Source organism: Danio rerio, chromosome 10 (genome assembly GCF_052040795.2).
Source record: "Danio rerio strain M-AB ecotype USA chromosome 10, GRCz13ab, whole genome shotgun sequence".
Taxonomy (NCBI): Eukaryota; Metazoa; Chordata; class Actinopteri; order Cypriniformes; family Danionidae; genus Danio; species Danio rerio.
Window position 1 is genome coordinate 32,204,651 of NC_141030.1, and position 26,250 is coordinate 32,230,900.

At 36.6% G+C, this 26,250-nt stretch overlaps 1 protein-coding gene across 15 annotated transcripts in view; it reads right to left on the minus strand.

Annotated features, from left to right (window-relative positions):
- Window positions 1-25,835, minus strand: part of bbx (BBX high mobility group box domain containing) — a 56,247-nt gene extending 30,412 nt beyond the window's left edge. For 6 of the 15 annotated variants that reach the window (XM_087270877.1, XM_087270873.1, XM_087270880.1 and 3 more), the window contains exons 1-5: window positions 20,243-20,552; window positions 14,837-14,918; window positions 5,365-5,536; window positions 3,456-3,713; window positions 1,997-2,198 (exon numbers count right to left, since the gene is read on the minus strand). In XM_087270877.1, coding sequence (XP_087127003.1) covers window positions 1,997-2,198; window positions 3,456-3,713; window positions 5,365-5,523 — 619 coding nt within the window. In that variant the 5' untranslated portion in view covers window positions 5,524-5,536; window positions 14,837-14,918; window positions 20,243-20,552. Of the gene's footprint in view, window positions 1-1,996; window positions 2,199-3,455; window positions 3,714-5,364; window positions 9,392-14,322; window positions 14,919-20,242; window positions 20,553-20,629; window positions 20,804-25,740 lie in introns of those variants that run through there. The other 9 variants (XM_087270876.1, XM_087270875.1, XM_087270868.1 and 6 more) reach the window with 5 other exon arrangements.
- Between the last annotated feature and the right edge of the window lie 415 nt (window positions 25,836-26,250).

The window sequence follows — 26,250 nt, forward strand, 5'->3', positions numbered from 1 at the left end:
CATTCCCTTTAAGAGCCAGCTGCGTCGCGCCAAGAGCGCATTCGCTATTTACCTGACGTAAAGTAAGCCTAAGTGGAAAAACTGAGCATTTCACTAGCAAACAGTTAACAGTTTTTTTTTTCCAGAAAACTGTTAAACAGAGCAACTACTGCGTGAGAATGAGAGATAATAGACCTACTTTCACTTTCGCTCTTGGATAGGGAAACCTTTACACACAGACATCGAGTAGTCTATAAATAATTAATTGCGTTTGTTAAGCGCAAAAATTCGTTTTAAAACTATTTCTAAATTCAGTTCTAATTTCCAGCAAACGAACAAATGAACAACAATAACGAAGTGTGCTCAAAAACCCAAGTTATATCCTAAAACACATGCTGTGCCCCATATAGTCTAAAACCTGACAGGTGGCCAAATCTAAGCTTGTTTTTAATAAAAAAAATATAAATATGGATATAATAAATAATACTGCTAATAATAATAACATTATACAAAAGCAAATTGTTATGAATGAACTGAAAAAGCCTCCCGAGATGAAGAAGACATAAAAGCAGTGATTTTTCATATTTATGTAGGCTAGAAAATAATGTTTTGTAATATTTGAATCCTTTATATTTATATCCTATATCTATTCTTATTATATCCTATATATATCCTTAATATTTAATTTTTTTCATATGTAAAGATATTTGCCTAATGCTCTCTTGTGCGTATCAAGCAGTGCGTAAGCGAGGCGCAACTCTGCGCCGGAGTTTAGACCGGGTTAGTTTTGGTCTAATGAAAAATCTATTTTAGATTCTCAAAATAGCAACGCCACAGCGGTATGCCTCAGAACGCCTTCCTTTTTAGACCAGAACGCCTATGGGCGCACATATGAGCACTAATGCATTTGCTATTTAAACAGCGTAGCGTAACGCCTCAAAACGACTCCTGCGCCAAGCTGAAACTACCAAAAGACTATTGCGCCGCGCCTTGCGCCACATTGCGCTGGGTGTATGATAGGGCCCTTTATGGGAGTGTCTCTCCATAAAATCTAATAAACAATCTTAAAAACTTTTTGCGGAACTGCAGAATTATCTAAATCCATCTGACATTATAAATTCTTTCCAAATAATTAAAATCTTTCCAGATGTTAAGTCATCTGGTGAAACTGTATTCATATCGTAATATATATTGCAAACTAAAACAAATATCGCAATGTTAGATTTTTTTTTCAAATATTGTGCAGCCTTAGTAAAAAGCTTAACAAGTCTAGCCTTTTTCACAGAATTTTTTTACAGAAGATTTTTTTTTTTTTACTTTGCCATCACAGAAATACATTATAATTTAAAACCCAATATTTCAAAGCATTATAGCTTTTCTGTATCTTTAAAATGTTTTAAATTTTAAATACAGGCTTAAGGGCTATTCACACAGAATGCAGTTCTTTACATGCATTTGAAATGCTTGTTTGGTAATGTTTTATTAATTGTTTTAAGTTGTTCCGGTATGGCTGTTTATGCTTGTTGTAAGGCGGTCTTGGGTGTCTAGAAAGGCGCCATTTACAAATAAAATGAATTATTATTATTACTATTTAAAAAAAGTGTCTCCTCCGCCATGTTGCTGTCAAATAGAACACTTGTCATGCTTAACTTGCTATTGCAAACAGTAGCTCAAAATGCTTGCCCTGCCTCTGAGTTCTCCTAACTGGTCCACTGTTTTGAAACTCACATTGAGGATTGGTGCTGTGTGTAAAAGTTGAAATTCTTTTAACTTGACACAGCATCTTAAAATGTGGTGCTCTTGTGCGAGGCCAAAAGACACAAGCCCATGTCCAACAAGTGTATTTAATTGAAAAAACAACAGAATAGTAGTGTCTCTGAATTGAAAAACATATTCATAGTCTGAATTTTCCCTTAAAGAGATAAAAAAAACATTCAAATGTGTACATAATAATACACAGATTACGGTACAAATATTTGGGATTGTTGAAATATTTAAGAGCTTGTTTTGTTCCTACCAGCCATGGCGAAGTTGAGCTGAGGTGTGCTGTCAGTTTTGGGCTGTTTTTTGGCAACTGAAGGGTCCTTGCTTGGGTTGGAGGGAAGAGACCAGACCTTCTTGCGGGAATTGCTAACGGAATGAGAAGGACTCTTTACTGGCTTGTTGGTGGCGGGACACCATTTGTATCCGGGGTTAGCCTTCATGAACGCATCCTTGTACTGTAAAACACAGAGAATAATATCAAATTATTGATTATAGCTTCTAAACAGTGTTCCTGACAAGTGATTGAATTATTTGCATTTACAATTATTTTTTCTTAATAATCTTAAAACTAGCAGCTTTTCATGCTAAGGTATTTATTTAGCTACAGTCAAACCAAAAATTATTCAGACACCAGACACATTTTGGGGATACCTCATGTATGTAAGTGAGGATAGCAGATTAAAGTAAACCATGACATATTAACCAAACATTCTTCATACAGTGCAGTGTTCATTTTGTCAAGGAAAATAAGAGTGAAAAATGTTTGTTGATGACCTTTTTTTCCAAGACTAAGATGAGACGAAGGTAGAACGTCATGAATATCACAGTGACTACGTCAACGAGACAAGACTAAAATGTAGTCAAAAACACAAAAACTAACCAACATTAATTTTTGTTATAATCTGCTGTGTTGCGCTGTTCATTAATTAGATAAGCAGATCAAAGTTTGCACACAGAGGCTGCGTCCAAAACCGCCTACTACTCAGTAGGTACTGCATTTGAATTTAAACGTACTACTCGGCTGATAGAAAAGTACGTTCTATACAGTATGAATGTGAAAAGTATGTATGGAATTCGGACGTACTACATCCGCCATTTTGTCATGGTTACGTGACCTACCTGCGACGGTTGCGTCACCTCACTTCCATTCATGAATTCTCTCGCGGGGCATTATGGGATAGCGCAGCGTGCATGGTATGCGCACTCCAGAATCTCGCTGGGAGTAGTAAGTCATCTGGATACTTCTCGCATACTGATTTTCGAAGTCTATGAATTTGGACATACTACTTGGCTCACATACTGATTTTAGCGTACTATATAGTATGGAAGTATGCGGTTTCGGACGCAGCCTCAGTTTTCAGTCATATTTCTTAAGCAGCAGAGCTGTCAAGTTTCTGTTTGTTCCAGCTATAGGCAACTTTTCTTTGACTAGTCAACGTTGACTAGACTTTAATAAAATAAAAGTCGACTTTAAAAATCGTAAAGTCGTTTAACCCCTATTACATACTGTACCTTTCAATCAAAGTTATCTTACATTATCAATTGTTCTGACAGTTTACTGCAAAGAAAATGAGCTCGTCATATTTTATTACCATTTTGTAATCTCCAGCAAAAGAACTGTAATAATGTGAAAATGGCGTCAGAACAATTTTTAGTTTGGCTTTATGTTAGCTAATCATTCAATTGAGTCGTGTGTGTTGGTTAGTTCTTACCTCCTTGGCCATGTCTGTGTATTTCTGCTTTTCTTTGGGGTCCAATACGGCCCACCAGTCGGCCAGGATTTTAGTGGCTCCTCGGTTGTCTAATCGTGGATGCTCCTGACGGACCAGCGAGCGATGGCGTTTGCAGAATAGCAGAAAGGCGTTCATGGGCCGCCGAGCCCGCTGTTCAGAGGAGTATTCTTCACTGTCATCCTCCATCCCGCCACACTCTCCCTCCTGAACACTGCTCTCCGCACATAACACCGGCTCCTGAGGGGAAGACGAGTGCAGAAAAGGTGGACAGAGAAATATGGAGATATAGTCAGTGGAATAAGCCCCATTTAGATAAAAACAAAGCAAAAAATGTTCAGGTTTATTTGACAAAGACTATGCAATTTGCCAGAATTAGTCAATGGCTGTTTCTCATGTAGAAATCTAGAAATATGTGCAAGTTACATAAATGACAGTTCATATTTGAATTTTACATATATAAAATATGTCATATATGCAATATATATTTTAATATATTGCAAAATTGGCCACTTACATTTACCTATCAATCTATCTATCTATCTATCTATCTATCTATCTATCTATCTATCTATCTATCTATCTATCTATCTATCTATCTATCTATCTATCTATCTATCTATCTATCTATCTATCTATCTATCCATCTATCTATATATATATATATTTTTTTTTTTGTTTAACCACTGGTTTTGCAATATTAACTGTAATTTTAAATAGGTGTTTATATATGGCCATGTATAAACATATACTATATAATTCTACCTTATATATTTAACATATAAATATATTTCTAAATTTTAATACAAAAATTCTTGGGTTGTAAAGAAAATATATAATTGTGGATGGAAAGCATTGTCAGTGAACTGTGATATCGAATTGAACCATATTGAAAACATGATAATCGTAACCGAACAAAACCAAACTGAACCGTGTAGGGTCACACCTCTGATAGATAAAATATTTATAAATAAATACATATTTATGAGTTGAAAAGAGTTGAAAATAAAATGTTAGTAGCCATTTTTGCAATAATTTTAATGTAAAAAGATGAATTCACGCTGAATTGTGTTGTTTCAGATCATTTTAAATAAGTAACAAACAGCAAACATCACTTTTTTGAGTGTACTTCTGTTCTTACAGTATTTTTAATCAAATAAATGCCTCCTCTGTGACTAAAAACACTGAAAACCATTCAGACCCCAAACTTTTAAATGATATTGAAACATTTACCTTTTCAAAAAGCTAATTCCTGATTGATTATGTAATAATGTAAATATATTCTGGAGATGGTATTCAAGAACAATTTGGTTAAAAGTGTTGTGAAATTTTGTGGAAATTTGTGGAATTTTGCATAGACTATTGCCAATTAGGAAAAAGCAAAGAGTCGAGTAGTAAAAATTGCCAGTGCAATTGTGGGTTTAGCACAAAGACAACCAAATGAAATGTATTCAATGAGAATTAAACAGAAAGCACATGTCATTACTGAAGAATATTTCCATCCCCTAAATATAAAATTTCAGCTTTTGCCATCAAAAATATGTTTTAGTCAACCTCAAGTGAAGAAAAATGTGTATCAAATGTCCCTTGTGCTGAATGCCATTAGAAGTTTAAATACTGGGTTTTAAGCATGTACAGGTTGTAATTGAGTTTTTAATGTGATTTATGTGATGACATTGAATGTATTTGTGTTGTTTTTGTGTTGTTTTTCTGTGATATGAACGCTGATGTTGTTTGTGTGTGAATCCAAAGATAAATTTCCACTTGTGGACAATAAAGAAAGCAAAGTAATCTTTATAGGCTTTTAGTCCTTAAACACTCTCGTAATTAAAACAATTCTAATTTTAGAGTTATAGCAAAGAACTTGCAATAACTCTGATTTGACAGTCACCTTCTCCAGCTCCTCTTCGTCTTCCTCCTCCTCTTCCTCAGAGAAGTCTGGAGCTTTCTTGGCAAGCAGCGGGTGCCACTGCAGACACTTGCGTTTGGGCCTCTTCCCGCTGACCTCGCCCTCCCCCGGAGGCTCTTTCCCTCCACCTCCACCCTTCATTCTGCTGCTGACCCTGAAGAGGACACAGGCCAGAGGTCAAACACGCTGCTTAATGCTCTTTAACATCACATAATAGACTAGAGGAGATGAAGAGGCCATAACACATTGATAATTGCACTGCCTAGTAGTTCATTTAAAGGTGAAATGTGTAATTGGTTACAAGGAGAAGAAAGAATAAGAATGGCAGCTACAGACTGTGAAGGTAATTTAAAGGGTATTTTAGTACCAATAAAATGATCTCTATTTATTTTAAGCTAGCTTAACTTGATGTAGTACATTATTTAACACCACATATTTAAAAAAAATGGAAAAACTAACTAAAAATCCAAATAACAACAAAATAATGAAACAAATTAAAATGGAAAGACAAAATCCAAAACAAACGTTTCTAAACATTACTAAAATCTTTCCATTTTAACTGGGTTATTCATAGAAATCTTACATCCTATGGGCTCAACTGATGTGACATTTCTATATATAACCCATTCATAATTCATTCATCTTCTTTTCAGCTTAGTCCCTTTATTAATCGGGTCGCCACAGTGGAATGAACCGCCAACTTATCCAGCACATGTTTTATGCAGGGTGTACCCTTTCAGCTGCAACCCATCACTGGGAAACCCCATTTATAATTGTAATGCAAAATTTTAGCAATATTCAAAATCCACATGCATGTATTAATGCCTAATTTAACATTATTGTAGTTAGTTGCTAAGTGAATATATCATTACATACATAAAGGCCCAATCCCAATTCTATTTTTGTACCCCTACCCCTTCCCCTTAGCCCTTAAAACCAAGTGTTAAGGGGAAGGGCTTCAAAATGTACAAAAAAAAAAAATAAATAAATAATATGGCCATTAGAATCAGCAGTGTTGCATTGCAGTGAACACATGGCCCAATCTAATGTGGAAGACGTTCATTCATTTTTCTTTAACTTCAAAAATGAACCGCCAACTATTCAGCATATGTTTTATGCAATGGATGCCCTTCCTGCCACCCTCTAGGACTGGGAAACATGAAAGACATATGCAAACAAATGCATTTTGGCATATTTTGTTCAATTGTTTTGGCATACAAAAGTCTTCTTGGAGCTTTGCATGATTACAGTTGAACCACTGAAGTCACATGAAATGTTTGCAACCCAGACTTATTGTGGATACGTACCCAGGTCTAAATTTCTGTGAATCACAAAATATTTACCCAGAACTTGTTTTCGCAAATACAGGTCGCTGTGCGATGATGATCTAAAGTTTTTCTGAAATGTGTCATTTTTGCATCCTCTTCTCATGTAAATCCCCAATAATAGGCCGCAATATACAATTTAGTCAATCAGCTTGCTGTCGAGTGGCTGACCTAGACACCCTCTTCCCTAACACCCTATTCACACGGGGCTGTCAGCGTCAATGCTTCCCATTGACTTTAAATGGGTGATGTAAGGCGTTGCCTAACTGCATTGTGGATCCATCAGTGCCGTTTCAGTGGTGTTACTCGCTGCAGAAGTTGGGAATTTCTCAGCTTTTCAAGCGCTCTTTGGCGTCAGCCAATTAGATCGTTTTATGCAAATACACCAGCTCAGACAGTAGCCAATTGTGGACTAATTCAATTGGCTGAAGCTGCTATGACGATCGTGTCAGCCCAAACTTCAGACACGCCCTCTGTCAAACGTTGACGCTAAAGCACTGTGTAAATCGGGGGTATACCCAACTGATAGTGTTTTCAAAAGCAATCTAAAGAAAAAAAAAAACTGTCGCAGTGGTGTGATTTTACAAAGTGTGATTTTATCACATTTTCAGTCTGCTATTTTTTTTACTTTGTTTTACCTTGTTTCTAAAACCATTCTTCACCAAACTGGAACCCTGTTGCAGTCCACTCCGTTACACATCCCAAGTCCAATGTCATACGTGATGAGCTACTGAGCACACTGGTAAGCCGTCCCATATGGAGGCAAGCAGTCAGCGGTAGTGCAAAAATAAACAGAAGTTGTCTGTGGCATCATACTGCCACATAGCATTCGTTTTACACATAAAATGCAGCCAGACATAGCCCGGGTACATATTTGTGGTTTCCCAGAAATGTAAACCTGGGTCTATATCCAATGAGCCCTTGTTAAATGTTTTTGGTTCCGTTTCTGGACTTTGAACATCTCAGGACCTTTACTGTTTATGAAGGATGAGAAAGCTCATGGGTTTGATCTAAAATATCTTAATTTGAGCTTCAATCATGAAAGAAGGTCTCAGAGGATTGGAACGACACGAGGGTTAAAAATTAATAACAGCATTTTGGTTTAATTAAATCTTTAACAGCTACAATTGTGGCAACACGATAACAACATATTTATGACAAGGCCATAAATCAAGTGTGGTGAATCTAAGCACCAACAGCTGTAATGCAGTGAACAAGCAGCCCTAAAACGGTGTCGATTCAGCACAGAATCAATATCCAGTGCGTATTGTTAGTTTAAGGGAAGCGGTTGTGCTGTGGAGTGCAGTGTTCGGTGAGAGAGTGCAGACACAGGCTTCCCTGTCCATCTCAGCACTGCTGTCCTGCGTCTGCAGCACCGGTGCAGATCTACTGTACTGTACATGTCACCTTCACACACTCCCCTCCCCTACAGGACCAGAACACACATCACACATACTGTACATACATACTGTACATGCACATACGTACACATAGTCACATCACACTGTAATCCTCACTCCTAGCTAAGCTGTTTCAGGACTTATGCCCTTCACTTATTGTGCGGTATATTTTAAATGGGATGTATAGATGTGGATTTCGCAGAACAGTGAATGTGGATGCTGAATTAGCAGCAGACATCTTCTGGAAGGTTGGTCTTAGCTGGTGTGTGCTGCCCTCTTGCTGTTAATTCAGTTACAGGACTGTTATGAACAAATGCTGCATTTAGATGAGGTCTAGTGTTCATTCATTGTTGTTAACTCAAAAAAAAGGCTAATAGAAGATGGTAAATGTCAATTTTCATGGCAAGGGCCCCAAATATAAACATTAATTTATATAAGAATATGTTTATTCTCATGTTTCATGTTTAAGAGACACCTTGAAAATTTGGTTAAGGAATGAGCTTCAAGATAAACTACATATGAAATCATTAGCCTCTAATGCAATAAAGTCTGTCCATTTAGAACAGCACACGTTTTAATGACTGATTAAGATTTATATTATTTTAAGTATGTTTTGTGTGTGTTTTTATGTGTTGTGATATGTATTTCTCTACAACTTTGTCTTATGCTGCCTGTCTTAACCAGGATTTCCCTGGTAGAAGAGATATCTTATCTCAGTAGGACCTTCTTGGTTAAATAAGTAAAAATAAATAAAGAAAATAAATGTGCTTACTTTGGTAATTAAAATTGATTATGCAGAATTACATTAACTCTAAATCTAACTTGCATTTTAACCCTAATAAAGTATGTGCATGTAACTAATTCATATTACTCAGTAGTTAAGTGAATATATGCACTGTAACAAGTACGTCTTAAAGTGTTACAGATTGTTGCAGAAGTGTTACAGAAAACTGTCAAAAAACCAAATGTTTGTAATATTTCATTGCAGGTTTCACTTTATTTTGATGGTCCCTTTAATATATTTTATTGAATTTAGGTTACATTGCATCTACATGCCAAATAATTCTCATTAGATTATTAGTAGACTGTTAGGTTGGGGTTAGTGTAAGTTGACATGTGCTTGGAAAGTTTCTTATAGTCCATTAAATCTCTGTTGAAGGAGCAGTATCAACAGATATAAAGCAGACAGTCTACTAATACTCAAATGAGAAGTAATTGGCATGTCCAGTAGCTCATCAGGGGTCGCCACAGCGGAATGACCCGCCAACTTGGATGCCCTTCCAGCTGCAACCCAGGACTGGGAAACATCCACATACACCCATTAACTTATACACAATGGCCAACTTAGTTTATTCAATTCACCTTTAGCACGTCTTAGGACTGTGGGGGAAAGCGGAGCACCCGAGGGAAACCCACGCGAACAGGGGAAGAACGTGCAAACTCCACACAGAAATGCCAACTGACCCAGCCGAGACTTGAACCAGCAACCATCTTGTTGTGAGGCGACATTGCTAACCACTGAGCCACCGTGTTGCCTGATTATATAACAGAATTAAAAATTATTTCTGTAAATGTTTGCTGGTATTTATGAAAGCAACAGAATAAAGCTGCTGCAGGTGGAACTATACGCAGGACAGCTGAGCAAAACCAATGGGGCTTTATGACCGGTCACTACATGCACTAATGGGGAATCAGTTTGAGTGGTAATAGACCTGCTTAGTGAGTGACAATGTAATAAAGAACAATAAAGCAGTCATTGCAAAAGCCTATATTGTCAAATAAGAATGAATGACACTTTCACATAAAGTGATTGTGTTTTCAATTTATAAATTAATAAACCCCACACTTAATCAAAGAAAATACTGTATAATATGTATAATGTACTGTATAATGGTAACACTTTACAATAAGATTGTGTTAGTTAATGCATAGTTGATGCATTTACTGACATGAACAAACAATGAAAAAATCATTTATTACAGTATTTGTTCATGGTAGTTAATGTAAATAAAGTTGTTCATTGTTTGTGCATGTTAACTCATGGTGCAATGAATGAATTTGGATTTCAATAATGCATTAGTAAATGTTCAATATGATTAATAAATGCTGTACAAGTATTGTTCATTATTAGTTGATGTTAGGAATGACATGAACTAATGAAACCTTATTGTAAAGTGTGACCGCTATAACTTTTCATCTGTTAAACTTAATGTAATTAAGTTTTTTACAAACTTAATTTATAAAAGTTTTCAGTAACAGGAGGTAATTTAAGTTAATCAAATGTTTATTTATTTTTTTGTCAGTGTATTCATGGAATTATCTATTAACCCTGCTATTAAAGGAATGTAGCAGCAACCAGTCAGTAACCAAAGAAAAAAAATTTGGTTTGGCAGGGTGGTATGTGAAAAACATTCAAACTGTTTAGTCAATGGTTATGTTTTTAATAGCAAATCTACTGATAATGACGCATATGATTATAAATCGTACAGACATTTGATCATTCACTATTTGATTATAGTTTGAGTAAATTGATTCTACTGTTAGCTATCTTTATGCCTCTTTGGTGTAAATACCAATAACATTAGTGTCTAAGGAAATTATGAAACGAGTGGACACTTTGTTTGCAGTTTAATTAAAGGGATAATTTGCCCAAAATCAAAAATTCTGTGATCATTTACTCCGCCTCAATTTTCACTTTACTTTACTTTCTGTTCATTCTTCTGCTAAGAAGATATTTTGCAGAATGATGAAAGCCAGTAGCAATTGACCTCTATAGTAAAAAAATAAAAATAAAAATCTTTTCTGCTCAACAAAAGAAATTTAAACTGGTTTGGAACAAGTAAAGAAGGAGTAAATGAGTAGACTTTTAATTTTTGGGTGAACTAATCCTTTAACTCAGAAAACATAAATGGGGCATTTTGAAAAAGACCCTTCCTGCATTTTTTATGTTTGCATAAATTGCATTGTTTACTCTCATTCACATGCATGGGAAGACAAATGTAACAATCTATTTATTTTTACCTGCAACTAAACAAATGGGTTACAATACCTGAACGCAAGTCTTGTGCAGGGCATTATTCATAAATTCTCTTGACTTAATCTCTTATTTATCAGGGGTTGCCACAGTGGAATAACCCGGCAACTATTACAGAATATGTTTTACACAGCGGACGCCCTAACAGCCACAACCTATTACTGGGAAACACCCATACACTCTCACATTCACACACACAAACATTCATACACTACGTCAAATTTTGTTTCTACAATTCACTTATAACGTATGTCTTTGGGCTCTGGGGGATACCAGAGCATCTGGAGGAAACCCACATGAACACGGAAATGCCAACTGGCCCAGTCAGAACTCAAACCAGCAACCTTTTAGCTGTGAGGTGATAGTGCTACCCACTGAGCCACCATGCCACTTGCATGGCTATATTCATATTTCATTATGAATTTAGCCTAAACTGCTCTATTTGAATAACAAATAGGTAAAGCGCGCTGATACTGACAAACAGGTAGATGCTAATGAGGTAAGTAAACTTGTGGCACTAGATCAAATAAAAAAAATAAAAGTGTAAAGAAGATAAGGCACATAAACAGGATGGTGGAAATTTACAAATGGGATGTAGCAAAGTTCCTCATTGAGATGTCTAACTTTCACAGTCTGATCTGTCAATTCTTGCTAATCTTACATGTCTTACTAGAAAAAAAACAACAACAATTGGCCTTCTTGTAAATCAAATAGTAGAGGAAGGCATTAGCAATGCCAAGGATGAGGGTTCAGTTCCAATAGATTTCCAGAAGGGGTAAAGCCAGTAATTTCAATTAAATGTAAGTCGCTTTGTATAAAAGTGTCAAAAAAAGTATTACTGTACAATTGTAAATATTTTCTTTAATGGACTTTCATTTTCCTAAACTACAATTATTTTTGTATTTTTGTAAAATTAAAAAAAAAAATTTTTATATAATTTTATTATAATTGTTGGGTTTATAATTAACTTTATAGTTTTTTTTTGTTTAAAAATATATGAAATACAATTTAATCCCAATGTATATTTTTGTATAAGCTATATGAACTGTATGCACCTTATAGCTACAATTCTGATTTTTATTAAATCTGACCTCTGACCACAAAACCAGGTTTATGTTGCATAGGTATATTTTTGCCATTAACCAAAACTACATTCTATAGGTCTAAATTATTGGCAAAAATATTAAGTAAAGATCATGCTGCATGAAGATCTTTTGTAAACTTTCAACTATAAACATATAAAAACTCCAACCCAGCCTCATTATTGATATGTACCTGTTTATATTTTTGGAGAGTGTGAAATACATCCCAGGAGGTACATTTTTTGCAGTTATTGTTTGCGCTAATCCAACAGAGGCCGCTGTGTACGCTTTTTAAGATCTCAGATTTCTCTCTTGAGTGCCATTTGCGCCTGCTGTTCTCACGCAAATCTACCAGAGGCCGCTGTCGACTGACTGACGACTGACTGACCCACCCGCGGCCTTCCTTAAACCAAACTGATACTGTTTTTAAAAGCAATCGAGGAAAAGAAAAGCTGTCTGATTTTTTACCCTTTCTCACTCTTACCACTTTATTTATTTGTTTATTTTATTTTTGGCTTTTGTTTTTGTTTTACCAGATTTCTGGAACCGTTCTTTGCTGGACTTAAAAAATAATGTTCTTTTGATGTCTTTGAATCCTTGATGAAATTTTCGTATTCATTTATTTTTTTTTGTTCTTTTCTACACTTCTCTAGATTCCTTAATTGAGTTGTTTTGTGTATCCAATGTGGGAAGACACTTTAAACCAGGGATTCTTAACCGGTGGGCACTAGTGGGTCTCAGTCATTCTGCAGGTTGGCCGCGACAAAGCTTAAAATTAACTCTTTATATTAGACTATACTTTATGGATTTCATTAATAGTATGCTATATTAAAATGATCGAGTAATGCACTTTCTCCAGTTCTGTGATTGATTACTTTAAACTCGGCGCAAAAACAGCCTCATGATCACGTCTGCAACTAGTACGCAAGTCTGTTCATTCACAAACTATGTGTAAAATAAAAGTGAAAGTCTAACTTGGTGTATTTTTGTGTGAACTATTAAATATACCTGCATAGTTGTAATTAATGTCCTGTGGGTGTTTTATAACGGACGCCCACCCATACAGCAGGAACTAGCGAGGCTCAAGAGTGTTTCTGCCATAGACTGTAAAATAAATTGCATACAAGCAAGCAAGGTTCCTGTAAGCGATCTTCCAATAATATCCAGCTGCAAACACAACCGCCATCAGATCGACGCTTTTCAAATGATTTAGGGTGTTTTACTGTATTTTATATTTGTCTATATTTTTTGAATAGTAGATATTTAATAGTAGATATTCAGTCGGTCCAGTTTAAAGCAGAAGCTGGTCTTTTGCAATCTCCCTGTTGACATATGGTTCTCTTTAATCTGTGTATTTATATATACGCATATGTACATACATACATACATATATATTATATAGTTTTAGTATTAATAAATAAAGGTTAAAATAAGCATTTCATACAAACATTTTAAAACATTTTAGAGAAAATGTCAGACAGGTGGGCCTTCAGAAATTGATCGGAGAAAGAAGTGGGCCCTAAAGTGGAAAAGGTTGAGAACCCCTGTAATATAGCAAACACTTGTATGTAAATTTGGAAACTACATTAAAAACAAAATAAAAAAAATGGACTTCACTAGGACGTCTTGGATTTTCTCTGTATTTTGTTTTTTAACCATGACATTTTTCAATATCGTCCTTTTCGAAGTGCACATCAATGGAAAGCTCATGTATTTAGCATTTATTATTACTTTTTTATAGCCACAAGGGTCAAAAATTACACAAGTTAATATTACAAATTACCACATGATCAGCATGATTGCTCAGTGATTAGCACTGTCGCCTCATAGCAAGAAGGTCACTGGTTTGAGTCCTGGCTGGGTCAGTTGGCATTTCTGTGTGGAGTTTGCACGTCCTTCCTGTGTTTGCGTGGGTTCCCCTGAGTGCTCCGGATTCCTTCACAGTCCAAAGACATGCGGCGTAGGTGAATTGAATCAACTAAATTGGCCGTAGTGTATGAGTGTGAATGAACGTATGGATGCTTTCCAGTCCTGGATTGCAGCTGGAAGGGCATCCGCTGTATAAAACATATGCTGGATAAGATGGTAGTTAATTCCACTGTGGTGACCCTTGATGAATAAAGGAACTAAGCCAAAGGAAAATGGATGAATAAATGAGTTTTCATCATTTCTGTTTTTATATATTCTAGACAATGTCACAAAGCCTGGCTCCAATTTACCAAAGACAATGTGGTATTTTTAGCCTATTCTTCACAGATTACAATAGAAGGGTTAAAAGAATAACATACTATGCATTTCATAATACGGCGTCCTAAGATGATCAAAAATGCAGTTTGTTACCGATGCAGTCATTCAGGAAAGTAGACCGTGTTTGAACAGACTGGCTCTTTGCATGATAAAAGGTTGAAGAATGAATGTGTGTTTTATCTGGGATTGAGCACAACCCAATAAGCAGGTGATTATGTACAGGCACAAGCTTAAAATCTGTGATGTAATGAGCGTTTGATCCACCATGTTAAGGCATCAGATTCCAATTAGGCTGTAAATTTAAGAGATATAACAACCGATGGAGGGGGGGGGGAAACACATGGCATGAAGTGAAGGCGTACTTACAGAGCCACAGAATATGGAAATACGGTATTTGAAAGATGAGGATGGATCTGTCAGTCAGGCTGTATCATGCGATGAAGATGACCTACAAAGTGAAACAAAAAAAAACACACTGTGCCCTCAGTACAGGAATAAATCGTCAAAAGCAAAGCCAAATGCACCACATTACGCTGTCCCCCGGTCTGACCTCTTCGGTCAGTGACATTTTAACTGTGTTTGTGGATTAGTTACCGGCATATGTGCAAACTAGGGTGGCACCTTCAGTAGTGATGATAAAGAATAAAGTTAAGACATCGCTTCGCTTACAGCATCCAGTGACTTCATTAAAGCCACTTCAGATATGGCAAGCTGTATTAACATTTATGCCTTAACTTGGTTAATGAAAACTATAGTCCCATTCACAATGTCAAAATATGAACTTAGATTTTCAGATTATTCAGCACTGTTCAATAGTGACAAGCAACTATTAGTAAATAAAACTAAGTAATATTCATCTTGCCAAACTTGAACAATGTGATAGAGCTGCACAATATACTGTTTCAGCATCGATATCGCATCATGGACTTCTGCAGTAGTCACATCTTCACACAATATTTCATAATGAGTCTGGATTATAATTGATTAACTCACATTTCAGAAAACATGAGCTTTACGGAGCCACTGCAAAGTTTAAGTATGATAGAGTAAAAGTTTTTTATTTGCATGCGTTTTTAAGTCCTGTGACTACACATTTTAGGAGAGTTCTGAGCATTCAAGCTTTTGAAATGGTACACTTTGTTACTTTATTAAAGATTAAATATTAATTAATGTCAGATTTTTCAGGCCGGTCATAATATATTATTTGTTGTATGATATATTGCACCAAAATATATTGTGATAAACGATATTTCATGTCATTTAAAGACCATTTTATGCCACTCAAAATGTAATGGCAAAATGACAATATAATATCACCACAATGCAAGTCCACTCTTCCAAACACATATTTTTCCTAATAACATTTAAGTTGATTATAGTCATTTTAACAATTTAATAATCCGGACTTGGAATCAGAATGTGAAAACTCTTATCCTAAATAAATGTTAACAAAAAGGTGCAGGGTCAAAAGTAAATGAGGCTGCGGTATCTGCTACCAGATCTACTGTATATTCAGTTGTCAGACAGACAGCCCCATGAAAATATTTATAAATATAAATTTAATTTAATTATATTTAATTTAAATAATTTATAGTAAATACTATATTGGTTTTTTTTTGCCATACTGAAACTGACACCTCCAATGGAGATAGAGATGTTGCAAAATCAGCAAAAACGTTGCTAGAATTGGTTTTCATGTATGGGCGATATTTATTGAATCACCAAAAATTATTAAGCTCATGTCCATGTGTCGTGCGTTAAGTCGATACATTGATTATTGTGACAGGTCTAGCAGTGTGCCGCTAAAATTCCTGACCCATAAACTAAACTGTAAAGTATAAATGAGAAATCTTTCGATTGTAATAATTCCTATTAACATCGAATTCTAAGAAAAAATTTTCCCTCACCATAAACAAAAGTGACTCTGCATTATCAGATTAGCTGTTCAATTTCTTTTTGAAATACTAGCAGCGCAGATTTTACAAACAGCAGTTTTTCTTTTCATTGTCACCCAATTCCAGGTGACTCCTCACAAGAAAGTGTCCTTTATACAAACAACACAATTATGATGCAGTTTTCCCATTTTCTTTTAACTTACAAAATATAAATGACCTTCCGATACCAGCAAATAAAAAAAAACTGGTGAAAACAAAACAGACTTTTTATCAATAATGTATTCTCCAATAATTCAGTCTGCTTTGAACCAAATCCCTGCTCTTTATATATATATATATATATATATATATATATATATATATCTTTTTTTCCCATCCAGAACTAAGGGTGTGTTTACACTTGATTAAAACAAACTTTGGTGTCATGGATCTGTTAGTTAGCATTTATACTAAATCAGCTTTTTGCTTTAATAGGTCCATCTTATGAACCGCCATGAGCATTTTGCACGCTGCTTATGCGCCCTGAGCACCTTGCATTTTAACCGCCTGCTGCACCTTGCATTTTTTGTCGCTGCAAGTTGTGTGCTCACAGTTGAAAAATAATCAACTCTGAGCGGAAAAAGCATGTTGGGTCAATCACATCTTTTTCATTATCCAATCAAATGAAAGTAGAAGCGGGTTATCCGTTGAGGTAACAGCAATGTTTGTGTTGATAAGACAACTCTGGAGGCTTTTAAAGATGGAGGAGAGACTAGTGGTGGTTGTTTCAGAAACATAAAAGTGCATTCGATGTGATTGGCCCCTTACGCCCGATTCATATGGGGCTTCAGCATCAACACTTGACGGAGGGCTTTTCTAAAGGTGGGGCTGACGCGATCATCATAGCAGCGTCAGCCAATTAAATTAGTCTGTAATCGGCTACTATCTGAGCTAGGATATTTGTATAAAGCGATCTGATTGGCTGACGCTTCCTTTTTGGTGCTTAAAAAGTTGAGAAATTACTAACATCTGCAGTGAGCAACGCTGCTGAAGCGGCGCTCTCGGATCCACAATTAAGTTCGGCAATGCTTGACGTCACCGATTCAAAGTGAATAGAAAGCATTGACGCTGACTCCTTGTGTGAATAGAGCGTCAGTGAGGTTCAACAGAATAAGCATGTACTCTGTCATCTAAACTTCAGAGCGCACAAGACGAGTTGTGAATAATATGTGAATGCGTAGGGCTGTGCAATATGACTAAATATATCATATAAACAAAATTAAAAGTCTATTTCATACTATGCTATATTATTTCAAGAGTTCACACTTAGCTGGTGATTGATTATAAAGCTTGTTTGGCATGCTGTGCCGGGAGAGAGCCCTGAGCTCATAAGTTCCTCGAGCCCGGGGCGAGAGGGGAGTTTGAGCTCAAGTAGATCTCGAGAACTATACTGCTGTAGTAGCTAATGAACAGATAGTGATTGCTCTTAAGAGAGACCTATTTACATAGATGTCTATGGTGCTGATTTGGGTTAGTCAATTAACTTAAGTTTTTGGATGGTGAGAGGAAACTGGGGAACCTTGGGGAAACCCAAGTGACCACAGGGAGAACGCATAAACTCCGCACAGAAACGTCAGCTGGCTTGGTAAGGAACCAGTGACGCTCTTGCTGTGAGGCAACAGTGCTAACTACTGGGCCACCGTGCCACCCATCTAGGAAAGGAGGAGGAGTAGGGGTGGAAGGGGGATTCTTCAAAACAAAGATAGCTGTCATATGGAACATAGGGTATTTATAGTAGCTTAGTAATCGTCTGATTGGTGAATCATAAATTGAGTAATGCAGGACCAGCTGCAAGCAATCATAAGCACGTGATCCTCTCGAAATAAGTTTATAAACAAACTTCGCTTATTTTGTGGTGTCACAAAATAAATAGTTTATGGTATTTTTTAAATAAGTCATATAAGCATAATATTACACACCATTACAGGGATGCAGACAGAAACATGAATAACAGTGAGAAAACTGGAATCTTAAAAATACAATGTTGGACCTGTATTCATTGATTTTTGAAAGTGTTTTATATTTCACTAATCTTTAGCTTATAATTATACATTTTTAAAATATGACCACATTTGAACAAGTACATTTCTGAGTTTAAACTTTAAAATGTAAAAAATAAAGTAAATACAGAAAATACTGAGATATTTAATGTTTTCAAGATACGAGATTGTTCACACCGCCTAGCAATTCCATCATGCACCAACAACAAAACAACTATCCCAAACTGAAGATACCGAAAAATTCCACCATAGAAATGAAAGAATGCTCAACCATATCTATTTTTCCTCATTATTTACTCACAATGCCAACTATTACAGTTCAATGCAGGTGTAAAAAGAGTCTCCTTGCAGCAATTCTTCATTTCTTTGTGTGAGAACAACATTTTTAGCATGGTTTTGACTCCTTTATACATACTATGAGCTCCTTCAGTTTTGGGTGTTTGGCAAGTTCCAAATACACAAAATAAATATTTTTTTTTGTATAATATCATGAGGTTTGGTTTTAAAAAACTAGTGTGAACACTAACCGAACAAAACTTTAAATGTTCTATTTACTTTACTGATCTGAACCAAGAGAACAAAGCTACAAGAGTCAACACAACCTAAATCTATTGCTTTGTTATCTGGTTCAGACCAAATGAACTGAACTACAATTGTGAACACAACCTAAATCGGACAGGGTCACAAAAATAGCTGTACATCCAATTTCTAGTGAGTGTTCTAGTGAGTCATACTGTTAATCAACTAATCGTGACACTGTTTGTTTGCAAAAAATGAAACTCATTTCAACTTTTTGCACCACATACAATAATAAACATTCATGCCAAATGAATGACTTCCTGTTGCTTTGCCATTGCAGAACGCTGTCAACGTAAACACTTGTTTATCTGTGAATGGTGTTCTATCTGATGAACGGTCATTGGTGAAACGACACAATAAGACCTAATAATGTAAATAAACAAACAAGTTTTAACAAACAAATGGTAAAGAGGCTTGCCATACTTCGGCTCGTTCACGTAGGTCTTATTAAAGCACATCCGACACAGTTTCGTCGAGTGGATGGACGGTATATACAGTATTGCAGCGTTTAGTTGTCAGGTACAGCCTGAGAGAGGTGCTCTCTCCGTGTGTGTGTGCGAGTGTGTGTCCCTGCAGAAGTCTCGACCACCGAATCGAGAACTCCACAAAGCAAGATGTCGATGATATCCTCCAATTATTTAAGCCATCGAGCTCATTTCATAACTCATCTGACCCCTTATTTGAACTGTGCTCGGTTTGCATCTCGGTGCAAAATGTCGATCTGGGCTCTGACAAGACAGACAGCCGAGAGTCCATCTTGCTTTGGGGAAGATGAAGTATAAATCTCACTCCTGTCAAACTCCGCCAGGGCATTTTCAGAGAGAGATCCCCCTTCACGAGCTTTCATTACTTAAACTAGGGGTTTTCGGAGCAGACTTTTCGGATGAGACGGTTTTGTGCTCGGGTTTCTCGCTCCGTTTAGTCAGATAGAATAAAAGTAGCTGGCTAGCCTGCTAGCCCCTGTGATGCGAGATTGCTCTAGCTCGCCTGAACGTGTCATTAGCAGACCTATATGTAATAATCGCACGGTCGCCCGTACATGGTTAAACCGTCGTGAATTTGACAGAAACCCTGATGTTCGGTGAGAGCAGGTGTCAAACACGCCGATCGCCAAAGTTGTTTATGCCGAAGCACAGCAAACTGGCATGAATTTCGCACTGTCTACGCGCGAGCTCCCGATCAATCGGAACTCGGGGCTTTTCGTACACAAAATATGTCCAAGTTTTCAGTCATCGCGGCATCTGTGAACGCAAACTTACCCCTGAAATCCGGTCGGAATGCCAGGGCCTTCTCATTCCAGCCTCAAACTTATTGACACATCAGAACAGTTCTGCACTGGCCGTCCGTACAGTAGCCCCACAGACACTTATATTATTTTTACCGGATGCTTGGAAAGGAGCAACAACACCGCAGCGTGAAGTCGACAAAACTACATCGCAATCGCAGAGATCGCTCCGAAAACAAATAACGGTGGGGGACGAATGGCACTTGGTAGTGGTACTTTCGTTTCAGGCGAACAATTTTCTCGGTTTGTTTTCTCTCGCTGCCCTCCTCCCCCTCCGCGCGTTCAAGTGTTCCCACTGACTGCTCTGTTATGAAGCCCGTGTGCACAGTGGATGTTCCCAGCGCTGGACTCGCTGGCCTACCGTGTCACATCACCATCATCATCCTCGATCAGTCGCTGTCCTGTTAGAAAATGCGGTCTAATACGCTGTCTTTGTATGAGAACATGGCAGCTGGCTGATCAGAAATCAGCTTGACCACCTTGTGACGAGCTGGTAGGTGGTTTGCTGCTGGTTTACAAGCTACGACCAGCTAATGACCATTGAGGACCAGCTAAAAACCAGCTACCATGCTCCAAAACACTTTTTAGTTTGTGTAAACTGTGTCGCTGTTCTGGATTGACCTGACTATGTCATCATCGTTGTCATCATAATTTGCAGGTTGACCAGTCAACACATTCTGAAAACCAACCTGACCACTTCATGGTATCTGGTTTGTTGCTGGTTTATTTGTTTGACTAACTTAAACCAGCTAGAAGCAAGCTTCCATTTTAAATACATCAACTAAAACCAAGTTATTATAATTGGCTGGTTGAGCAGTTACCGCTCTTCTAACTTACTTAACTAAATCATTATCATCATAATTAAATCATTATAATAATTAACTGGTCGACCTGAGCAACTCACATAACCTGCCAGTATATAGTCTGTTGCAGGTTTACTTCTAGTTTAATTATCTTAAACCAGCTATGATGCTTCAAAACACAGTTGATTTGTTTACATCATTTTGAACAGTTTTAATAAATCATATTCATCATAATTAGCAGGTTCATCAGTCATCATGTTCATCACGTTGACAAGCCCATAGCCAGTTTGTTGGTGGTCTACCTGTTAATGACCATGTCAGACCACATAAAAATCAGCTAACATATAACATATTTTTAATTTTTTTGCTGGTTTAAAAGCTTAATAATTAGTTTGTTAACAGTGCATGGCTGTTCTGAACTGACTTAAAGAAACAAAATTAACTAGTTCATGGTGACACGATGAAGAAAAAGGTCACTGGTTCGAGCCCCGGCTGGGTCAGTTGGCATTTCTGTTTAGTTTGCACATTCTCCCTATGTTGGCATGGGTTTCCTTCAGGAGCTCCGGTTTCCCCCACAGTCCAAAGACATGCGCTATAAGTGAATTGAATAAGCTAAATTGGCCATAGTATATGAGTGTATGTATGTGAGAGTGTATGGGTGTTTCCCAGTGCTGGGTTGTGGCTGGAAGGGCATCTGCTGCGTAAAACATATGCTGGATAAGTTGGCGGTTCATTCTGCTGTGGCGATCTCTGATAAATCCTTAATAAAAGGACTAAGCCAAAAAAAACTAGTCCCCAAAACCAATCCAGCCAAAAGCAGGTATTGTATTAAATTATTATCTCAGACAAGCAATAAATAAATAACTAAAAATCAGATAACATGCTACTTATTTATACATGGCTGTTCTGGACTGACTTTACTAAATCATAATCAGCTGGCTAACCAGTCACCATTTTCCAAAAACAAGCCAGACCAACTCACGTGACTTGTTGTTGCTGGTTTCCCATTTTATGAGAATCTAACAGACTTTCTAGAAATCAACTGACACGCTATTGACCAGTCTAATTTGTGAATATAACTGTTCTGAACGTAAATCATAATCATAATTCATTATTTGATCGCACATCATATTTTAAATATGTGCATAGTTTTTCTTTCAATATAATCATCTTAGACTAGTTACTATTTTATAACCATCTGTAACTAGCTTGAAATCAGTTAACAAGCTGTTTGATGTTGTGCTCAAGTTTAACTGTCAAACAATTCATAATCATCATAATTAGCTGATTAACTATACTACAAGCTTGAGTAGGCTATCTTAATGATCATAATTAGCTAGTTGACCAGTCATCATGTGTCAAAAACAAGCGTCCGCATCTCATATGACCAGTTTCTTGTTTTTCTACTAGTTTGATACATAGTAGACTGGTTGACCATGTTAAAATTATATCTGATTAGCTGGAAATTAATTTGGCATGCTATTTATTTTGTACAGTTTAACTTCTCTGAACTTAACTAAATCATAATCACCATAATTAGCTGACTGACCAGTCATCATGTTTTAGAAACAAGCTTGAGCATCTCAAATGACCAGCTGGTTGTGTTTTGTTGTTTTTCTACTAGTTTTATCAAATTACACCGGTTGACCATGTTTAAATAATATCTGATTAGCTAGAAATCAGTTTGTCATGCTATTTATGTTGTACATTTAACTTGTCTGACTAAATCATAATCATCATAATTAGCTGGTTGACCAGTCGTCATGTTTCAGAAACAAGCTTGAGCATCTCATGTCACCAGTTTGTTGCTGTTTGTTTACCAGTTTGATCACATTAAACTAGTTGATCATGCATAGAATTATATCTGTTTAACTAGAAGTAAGGTTGCCATGCCAAAATGTTATTTTGTACAATTTAACTTCTCTGAACTTAACTAAATCATAACCACCATAATTAGCTGATTTACCAGTCATCATGTTTCAGAAACAACCTTGAACATCTTATATAACCAGTTTGTTGCTGTTTTGTTGTTTTTCTACCAATTTGATGATATTAAACTGATTGACCATGTTTAAAATAATGTCTAATTATTAGCTAGAAAATTATTTGGTGTGCTATTTATTTATGTTGTACAGTTTAAGTTCTCTGAACTTAACTAAATCATAACCACCATAATTAGTTGGTTGACCTGTCATCATGTTTCAGAAACATGCTTCTCATGTCACCAGTTAGTTGCTGTTTTGTTGTTTTTCTACTAGTTTGATCATATTAGACTGGTTGACCTCAGGGCCGGAGTGGGACTCATTTTCAGCCCTGGAGTTTCAAGCCAGACCGGCCCACCTCAGTTCACGACTGATTCCAATTCAGATTCTAATGACACTATCACGTCTTTTTCAAGAAAACAACTGCTTTAGAAATTCAAATGTTCTACAGCCCTTACAGTATTATATGTCTTAATAATAAAAATGAAAAAAAATAATAGTCATTTTCAGGTGAGATTAGAACACTGGTCGATAGCGATGAAACGTAACGTGCTTACCACTGGTCCACAAAGGCACTATTACTATGGGAATTAAAAAAACAAAAGTATTGACCTGTGACCCGTGTGTGATGGCTTAATCTTTTTCTCCCCTTTTTAGATATCTGATCAAGCTATGTCAGATTTATTAATGTAGTGAATCATCTGATTTTCATTAAGCAGGTGTATTGTTCATCAATATTAATTATACGAATTCTTATATTCACTAAGGTGCTGCTGTTTGGGGTAGAATCATGACAGTTACATCATCATTAACGTTAGTGAACCTGCAGGCTGCATTTTGCTCACAGGGCTGCGAGAAAATAAATAAAAAGAGCAGCGCTGCGGCAAAATAATGAATAAAAAGAGTGACGCTATGGTCAATAATAGATGTAAAAAAAGTGTGACTGCTGAGAGTGCAAGCAGCTAGGGACACCGGCCCTCACGGCCAAAAAACAGACCGGCCCACCGGGAATTCTCCCGGTCCTCTCGATTAGCCAATCCGGGCCTGGTTGACCATGTTAAGCTAATATCTGATTAGCTAGAAATCAAGTTGGCGTGCTATTAAGTTATGTTGTTCAGTTTAACCTCTCTGAACTTAAATAAATCATAATCACCATAATTAGCTGGTTGACCAGTTGTTTCAGAAACAAGCTTGAGCATCTCATCTGACCAGTTTGTTGCTGTTTTGTTGTTTTTCTACCAGTCTGATGATATTAAACTGATTGACCATGTTAAAAATAATGTCTATTAGCTAGAAAATTAATTAATAATGTCTATTAGCTAGAAAATTATTTGGTGTGCTATTTATTTATGTTGTACAGTTTAAGTTTTTTGAACTTAACTAAATCATAATCACCATAATTAGTTGGTTGACCAGTCATCATGTTTCAGAAACACGCTTCTCATGTCACCAGTTTGTTGCTGTTTTGTTGTTTTTCTACTAGTTTGATCATTTTAGACTGGTTGACCATGTTAAAAAAATATATGATTAGCTAGAAATCAAGTTGGCGTGCTATTATGTTGTTCAGTTTAACTTTTCTAAACTTAACTAAACCATAATCACCATAATTAGCTGGTTGACCAGTCATCATGTTTCGGAAACACGCTTCAGCATCTCATATCACCAGTTTGTTGCTGTTTTGTTGTTTTTATTCTTTTTCAACTAGTCTGACCATGTTAAAATTATATCTGATAGCTAGAAATTAATTTGGCATGCTATTTATGTTGTACAGTTTACCTTCTCTTAACTTAACTAAATCATAATCATATTAATTAGCTGATTGACCAGTCATCATGTTTCAGAAACAATCTTGAGCATCTCCTTCCACCAGTTTGTTGCTGTTTTTTTTCTACCAGTTTGATCATATTACACTGGTTGACCATGTAAAAATAATTTCTGATCAGCTAGAAATCAAGTTGGCGTGCTACTTAGTTTTATTGTACAGTTTAACTTCTCTGAACTTAACTAAGTCATAATCATCAAATATAGCTGGTTGACCAGTGAAAAGCTTGAGCATTTCATATCACCAGTTTGTTGCTGTTTTGCTGTTTTTCTACAAGTTTGACAATATTTAGGCTGGTTGACCATGTTTAAAATTATATCTGATTAGCTAGAAATCAAGTTGGCATGCTATTTAGTTATTTTGTACAATTTAACATCTCTTAACTTTACTAAATCATTATCATCATAATTAGCTGGTTGACCAAAACAAGCTTGACCATCTCATATAAGCAGTGGGTTTATTGTTTATTCATTATTTTTACACCAGCTTAATGATCATCTACCAAATACCATGTTGCAAAAACCCGGACGACCACCTTAAGCTGGTATAACTGGCCGATGGCTAACGTTAGTTCGTCGCTGGTCTGTGATAGTCCAGCTGCCACTGTACCTTGTTACAAAACACACCTAATTTTAAACAGGATTTCCTGACAGGGTTTACAGTCAACATACTCTGCTTAACTTTTATGCTGCATTTGAGTTGATTTCATCGCACCTACTTCTAGATGGTGACACCACCATGCTGGGAATGCTTTTCTGATCACAGATCCACTATCTATAGAGCTTCCTGGATGTTGAATACTAGTGTCACATCGGCGTCGCGCTGGTAAAATAAAGTCCAACAGTGCATGTGCGTCGCCACTTACCTGCAACAGGCCACCAAAGTGACTTAACAGGTCCGTTGTCCACCTCTCGCACCCCTTCGATGGTGTCTTTCTCTGTTCACTTTTTTGCAACATACAGTCTACTGTACATGCAGTGAGTGAAAATATAGTTTTCATGTAAGGACAGTTGTGATTGGTCACACGCTTGAGTGACAGTCCGAGACAGCCACTCAGAGCGCGTGAAACATCTCGGCACTGTTCCGAGATAGAGAGATTAAAACCACATCTTCATAATGTCCAGGACATCCACATAACCATCAAAACATACAATAGTTACAGAAGAAGTGTGCACTATCATTCATTAGATCAGCAGGTGGAGTGAATTTATCAATATAAAGACGCCATCGAGAAAAATAGAGCGAGTGACAGCGCTTCAGAACAATCCCAACACACACTGAACAGTCACCGAGTGCAAACACACATTAGTGAACAACATTGATGTGTTTTCCATTATATTAACTCTTTTATCATTCTCGATGTGGTTGAAAGACG